The 7,340-nt window shown below is 34.4% G+C and overlaps 1 protein-coding gene and 1 pseudogene across 1 annotated transcript; one reads left to right on the top strand and one right to left on the bottom strand.

Annotated features, from left to right (window-relative positions):
• Positions 1-1,279: 1,279 nt before the first annotated feature.
• On the bottom strand, positions 1,280-2,032 carry LOC149196927 (calmodulin-like protein 2 pseudogene; annotated as a pseudogene).
• Positions 2,033-2,749: 717 nt separating this feature from the next.
• Positions 2,750-4,061, top strand: LOC149196926 (aluminum-activated malate transporter 9-like). Its single transcript, XM_089403805.1, has 2 exons — positions 2,750-2,954; positions 3,207-4,061. Exons 1-2 carry the CDS (start codon positions 2,892-2,894, stop codon positions 3,987-3,989), a joined length of 846 nt encoding a protein of 281 aa, XP_089259931.1. The 5' UTR covers positions 2,750-2,891; the 3' UTR covers positions 3,990-4,061.
• Positions 4,062-7,340: the final 3,279 nt, after the last annotated feature.

Below are 7,340 nucleotides of genomic sequence, written 5' to 3'. Positions count from 1 at the left end.
TCCCTACTTTAAACAATGTAAACTTTGAAACGGGAACTATAAACTCAAAACGGGAACTCTGGCAAAAAAAACCCCGAAAAAACATCAAAAACAGTGCTAAAATGAAAAGTGTTGATGCTGGAATAACACCTTTTTTTTTTCCAAGCTAAATTTTCAACATGTTTTAAAAATGACGGTGAAAACCAATTTTTGGTGCAAAAATTGTCCAAAAACGGTCTGAAAATGAAGTGTTGATGATCGAATAACATTTTTTTTTTCTCAATGGTAAATTTTGTGCAAAAAACACCCTCAAAACGAAAAGTGTTGATGCTGGAATAACAATTTTTTTTTTCAAGGGTGAAATTTCAACATTTCAAAATAATAGCATAAAATATTTTATCATGACCCCGAAAAACATTAAAATTTAAAAAAAAAATAAAACAATGAAAAAACACAAAACAAAAAAATAAAAAATAAAAATAACAAAACATAAATAAAAATATATACTAAAAACAAAACATAAAATAAAAAACACAAAACAAAAAAAACGGGCCGCCCCGCCCCGCCGCCCCTTTTGTGCTGTGAACTTGTAAGTCAAATTTGGAAACTTTGGGTTTACATGCATTTCTGTGTCGAACTGATATGTGAACATTTATATCAATACAAGATTGATGTTTATATAAGATAATTATTATGTGGTTAGGCATTATATTATTTCACAATTATTATGAAATATTAATAATTTAATTAAATTAAAAAAGTAATATTAGAAATTTGTTAAAATACATTAAATAAAAAATAATATTAATATTTTAAACAAAATTTTAGTTAAAATGTTTGTGAATTATTTTGAAGTTTAGTTAAAATGTATGTGAATTATTTTGAATTTTTTAAATAAATTATTAATTTAATTTAGAGTGTAATTATGAAAGATGATTACTCTTTTCCCTGCCCAAAGTTTAACGTAATGCATTCATATGAGACATCTTATTGTAATAACTTTGTACACATAGGAAATATATTATTGTAATAAAATATTTGGTTGGTTTGTAAATTAGTTAGTTAGTAGAGGACTTTGCCATCTCTGTTACTCTATGATATTTTCTCAAAGCTTTGCTCAGTCATGGTTGCTGGGTTATTGAAGTAGCGAGTATGAATGCATGTGATAAGCCTATTGTCTTTTGGGATGATGTTATAGATATTTAGTTGCAAAGTATTCTGGTCGTATCGGTATAGATTACATGTGGGAAAAATGGGAAAGAATAAAACTAAAAGATCAAATAAATAAATATATAAACAACTACAGAGATTTGTCAGTGTTCATCATCATGTTCTCAAATTCCTCAAAATCAATTCTACCATCGGAGTTTTTGTCAAATCTTGCGATCATCATTTCACAACTCTCCAGATCTTGTCCTTCTTTTAGTCCTAAGCTGAGCAGCACCTGTTGAAGTTCCCATGCGCTGATGAACCCATCCCCATTCTTATCAAAAACACTGAACGCTTCAACCAACTCCTCCTTCAGAGCCACATTGTCCCCAGTCTCTGCCTCCTCTTGAGCACCTTCCTCCCACAGACTCAGAAAAAGGCTGCAGAAATCATCAAAGCTCATCCGTTCCAGAGAACCCATCACTGATTTCATATGATCATCAGACATATGTTGAATTCCAAGCTTTCCCATTAACCCTTGTACGTCCTCTGCAGTAACCAGGCCATCGCCATTGCTGTCCAGGGCACTGAACAGTCGAGTGAGGTCCCATCTATGAACGATATCCGGTCTCCTTTTATTCATAAATTCAAGGCTTGTTTCATCAACCATGCATCCAGACAACGATTCACCAACTGCCATTATAGTATCTGAGTCTTTTGGATTGCAAAGTTCAGGAAACATAGTTTTCATCATCTCAGAAACCCAAACATAAACATAAAAGTTGTAGAAGCTATAAAACTTTTGTACCCAACTCAGGACCATGGATGCAATCATGCTCCAGTACATGGGCATGGCACAAACATTTGAAACTGCAGGGTTTCTGATGATAAGATGAGACAACATGTTTGGTATATGAATGAGATGCCTCAATTCAATAATTCCTGTAATGGAAAGAGCAGAGAAGAAAAAAGGAGCAGTGTATCTTGGGCGTTACAGAATGGTAGCTATGAAAGCCTGCAATTCCTATTTAAAAGCCTTTCATTACATAGCAGTGAATAATTCCTGCAATGGAAAGAGCAAAGAAGAAAAAGTGGTCCGTGTTGCTTGGGCGCTACAGAATGGTAGCTAACAATGCCTGTGAATCCTATTAAAAGCCTTTGATTGACCTCAGTGAGATGCTACGAAACTCAACAGCAACAACCGTTGTGATTCGTATTAAGAAAGCCTACATGCATTTCTGTGTTCATCATATATAAACAACTACAGATATTTGTCAGTGTTCATCATCATGTTCATCATCATTTTCTCCCGGCCCTCCGCCCGCCCACCCCGCCCTCCCCCCGCCCCCTCCGCCCTCCCCTCCCTCCCCCCGCCCCCTCCCCAGCCTCCTCCACCCGCGCAGGGCCACCCCCGGGCCGCCCCGCCCCGCCCGACGGGCGGCGGGTCGATTCCCGGAATCGACCCGCCGCCCCTTCTGTGCTGTGAACTTGTAAGTCAAATTTGGAAACTTTGGGTTTACATGCATTTCTGTGTCGAACTGATATGTGAACATTAATCCCGCTACAGAGCATCTCAGTGCAATCAATCCCTTCAAATTAAATCACACTGGCAGTTAATATGATTGTTTAGGTGTAACATGTAGGCTATCTGGTTAACTCAATAGAGCATTGGTGAATTGTAGGCCAACTGTGCCAGATGGGAGCCTCGTCATGGGCGGTTTCGCTTCAGATACCCTTGGACTCAGTACCTTAAAATTGGCGGCATGCTCAGACATTGTGCTTACTCAGTAGTTGCATTACATGGCTGTCTACGCTCTGAGATACAGGTAAATTAAGCTACATAATTTCACCAGATCTTTATCAATGGTGTTTTACTTGTGGAATTCGGAGAATCTTTCATGGGGTTTCAGTGCTCCATTCTTTTTTTCAGTTCAGTAAGAATTTAAAAAAGAATTATAATTTGAAACGTCATTCATAAAACTTTGCTTCTAGAAATTTTAGATTCTTTTTAGAACTATTCATATAAACAAAATTTTGAAAAAGGGGGAAAAATTCGAAATAGAACGTTGCCCCCAAAGACCCCGCCTTCTGTCCGAAATGTATTGAGGAGGCAATGCACAAAAATCAACACTGAAGCAGTGAAGGTTCTGGAAGAACTGGCCGAGAGCGTCAAGGAAATGAGGAGATGTGGACCTCTGGAGCCGATGATGAAACGAATTGATACAGCGGTAAAGGAGCTTCACTCGGTTCTTCGCGCCGAGCCCGAGCTCTTCATCGACTCTAAAAAATGGTCCATAGTCGAAGAAATCCCAGAAAAAGATGAAGCTCCTGAAGAAGAATTAACCTTAGAAGATGAGACGACCTCCAATATTGAACCCGAAGCACAGGAATCTCAGGCTGGAGTAGAATTGATGGAGCATAGGAAAACTAGAGCAGTTGCAGGAAGCTCAGACTTGAGGATCTCTTGCTCCATGGATTCTTCGGGACAATATAAATCGAGCCAGGGTAAGCCCTCCCCAGAAAGATGTTCGAGACTTGTATCCTGGCACGGTCCAGAAACCATACCGACAACACCAAGACGAGAAAATACATTTCCAGCCTTAGGCCGCCATTATTCCTCTAGGAAGTTTAACAGAACAAATCAGCTTCAATTCGCAGAGGCGTTTCCTCTTGCTACGTTTGCATCGCTGATGGTAGAATTTACAGCGAGATTAAAGCACCTTGCAGTGGGAGTTGATGAGCTAGGGAAGCTTGCTAGGTTCAAACCTGCAACAGAAGGAGGGATCAATCGGCGTGGGCTGATTTATACAAGATCCAAGGACTTTGTGTCCACTCATGCTTATACTCACGCAGCTGAGTAGTGTCTCTGTATATTTTCAAGAAGTGTAATGGTTAAGAGATGTTGTGCATTTGAATTCCGACAGTAATATATTTACACCTGAAATTAAAGAGTGAGATCCCTCAATATGATAGATTGTTTATGGGCCAGATCAGAAAATTTCAGACATCGATTTTATTTTCAGTTAAATTATAATTTCAGGTTATTATTATTAATAATATTACAGATGAGATGAAAAAGTGAAGATTCTCCAGACAAGAAAAATTGTATTTAAAAAAAAAATTATATATTCATTTTACCTTCAATTAAATTATAATGCTTTAAATTAAATTATTATTATTAATCAACTTTTTACATCATAACATATTTTATCCATATTTCATAAATTCAAACATAAGCCACATGTTTCTTTATATTTGTTAAACAATTTTTATCATTAAAATATATTTATTTATAATTTGGAATATAAAATAAAAATATTTTATTTTTAAAAATAATCTAATTTTCTTTACTTTAAAAAGAATAATCATGGTAAAACAAATTATTTATCTTTATTTTCATTACTGAATTTTTATATTAAAATATCCTTTTTATTATTGGATTTTTATGATAAAATATGTTTATTTGAATTTTTCAAAAAAAAAAACTCTTATAAAATTTTAATAATTTTTTTCAAAGAATGATGATTAACATTTACTAAAAATGAAACATGATTTAAAATAGAAGAAATTATTTGGATTTTTTTATAAATTTTATCGTACTAAAAATAATAAAAAGTACATTCTAAAATTACTATAACTTTGTTAAATTAAAAGGTTAAAATTGTTGGTGATGTAACAAATATTTTGTAATGTCCTATATGATATGTACACAAATACAATAGCATAGAGGTAAAGGTTAAACTTATAATACTAAAAGCTTGTCATGTGCATGTACATGTTATTAACTTCTAGAGGGAGAAATTAATCTTATAAGATGCTAGATCATGATCTATAATCACATATTATGGCCATAGAGGAAAGGGTTGAATTGGGTGGTCATGATCCATATGGCACTACATCTATTAAGAGTAGTGGTTGAAATTATAAGACTAGAAAGATATTACCTATATCTACATATTACAATAACACAAAAATAGGGGTTTAACTAGGAGGAGGTTATGAGACAATTATATATATATATATATTTGTTTTTTAGAGACAATTATTTCATGTGGATTGAAAATTTAATTAATGATGTATAAATATGTAGAATATCGAAAATGTAAAATATCGACCTTCTTCTTTAAATATGCAAATCAATAAAAGCCCCACTACAAAAATAAAAATAAAAAAAATAAAAACTAGAAAATATGAAGAAGAAGATCACTTCCAAAATTATTAAATTTACGAAATAATTATTTACATTTCATACATTAGAAAATTTAAAGTCAAAAAATATGTCTTTTGAAAAAAGGGTTACGAAATAATTATTTACATTTCACACACTAGAAAATTTAAAGTCAAAAAATAGGTCTTTTAAAAAAAGGGTGTGATGCAGAATACTCACTTTTTAAAATCAGCATGAAAATCATTACCATTCTAAAACTTGATTTCATCCTTGAACATGAAAAAAAATTAAAGTTCCAAAAACCATGTTCTAAAAAAAACATGTGTATTCTGCATCACCACTTTTGAAAATCGGGTCATTTTTTTGCTATCTCTACGAAACGGGTAACAGTATCAGTTCCCGTTTCAAAGTTTACATTGTTTTTACCTGGTGATCTCCATTGTGCTTTTGCTCATTCCTTCTTGCTTCATCAAGATAACTCTTTGAGGTGGATGCTTGAGATGTTTCTCCATTATACCCCAGACCTGTCTTGTTTAGCGGAGAATGCTGTACATTGATGATCTCATCCAGAGTTTCAGATCCTTTGACAAACTTAAGATTAATAGCCTTTGTTTTCTCAATTTCTTTTCTAAGGCCAACAATTTCACATTCTAACTTTTCAAGAAATTTTTCTTTTTCATCAATTTGAAATTGTAGAGTATCAGTAATCACATTCTTTTCTTCTATACATGTCTTGAGTCTAGAAATCTCTTCATAAAAGCTATCCACATCTATAGCATCCATGTAATCATCATCTTCAAAGGCCATTAAAAGTTTATTACCTCATTCATCTTCATCACTATTTGATAGACCATCACTGTCTTCATGAGTGTAATAGCTTTTCTTATTTGCATTCTGTTTCTTGTTCCATCTAATAGGTTCCTTTCCCTTGTCGATCTTATCCTTATGAGGACATTTGGCAGCATAGTGACCTACTCTTCCACAAGCAAAGCATTTGAAGGGCAGCTTACCTCTGAACCGTCCAGCACCCTGTTGAAGATTTCTGACAAAATTTTATTCTTCTTCTTCTTTTGACCCATGTCCTGATTCATAGTACTCTCCTTTGCCTGAAGCCTTGAAGGCAGCTTCTCTCCTGTCAGATGGACCTCCTTTCCTAATTTCATAAGCAGTTAGAATTCCATGCAGATGTGACATTTTAAGATGGTGTAGATTCTCCTTTTCTTCTATAGCAGAAACTTTAGATTCAAATATAGGTGACAAAGATCTTAGAAATTTTCCAACCACAACAACCTCTTTTATTTCTTCACCCAAATTTTTCATACAATTAACAATCTCATCCACACGAAGAAAATAGTTAGCTACACTTTCATCATTATACATCTTGAGATTTTCATACTGAATCCTGAGGGTTTGAAGTTTTGCACGTTTTACCTGATCATCTCCTTCATAGCTCAGAACAATCTTGTCCCATATTTCTTTTGCGGATTTATACTGCACAACTTTCACAAATTCTGATTGAGATAGATATCCTAGAAGAGTATTGACCGCCTTTGCATTTGTTTCATATTTATTCTTCTCTACTGGATCTGTAAGAGTAGCTGATGGAAAAGTATACCCTGTTTCTATGATGTCTCAGACTTCTGTACCCAAAGATTGAAGATAGGCAGTAACTCTTACCTTCCAATATACAAAGTTTGTCCCATCAAAAATCGGTGGCCTGATTGATGCTTCCCTCTCGTAGTTGCTCATGATGATAGATCTTTCTTCAAGCGATCAAGCTCCTTCAGAAGGACCTGCTCTGATACCAATTGTTGGAAATAATACTGAGAGGGGGGGGTGAATCAGTATTATCAAATTCTTTTCAATATATTTATACTTGGATTATTTTTTAGATATTGTATGTCAGTACCATAAAATAATGAGCATGAACAAGAAAAAACAGATAGTCACACCAAAGAACACCAGATATAAGGTGGAAACCCAATGTGGGTGAAAACCACCTGCTGCAATATGTCTCTATCTTCTTTCAATTAGAAACTTCTTT

The sequence above is a fragment of the Pinus tabuliformis genome, chromosome 2_2, assembly GCF_031772625.1.
Source record: "Pinus tabuliformis cultivar Carrire ecotype Pingquan chromosome 2_2, CPIR1, whole genome shotgun sequence".
Lineage (NCBI taxonomy): Eukaryota > Viridiplantae > Streptophyta > Pinopsida > Pinales > Pinaceae > Pinus > Pinus tabuliformis.
This window is presented reverse-complemented; position numbering and strand designations above follow the sequence as displayed.

Bases quoted from the DNA above. Each gene is read 5' to 3' on its own strand.
- LOC149196926 (XM_089403805.1), top strand. From the start codon at position 2,892: ATGCTCAGACATTGTGCTTACTCAGTAGTTGCATTACATGGCTGTCTA. The intron at 2,955-3,206 runs GTAAATTAAGCT...TTGCCCCCAAAG, and splicing joins GTCTACGCTCTGAGATACAG to ACCCCGCCTTCTGTCCGAAA.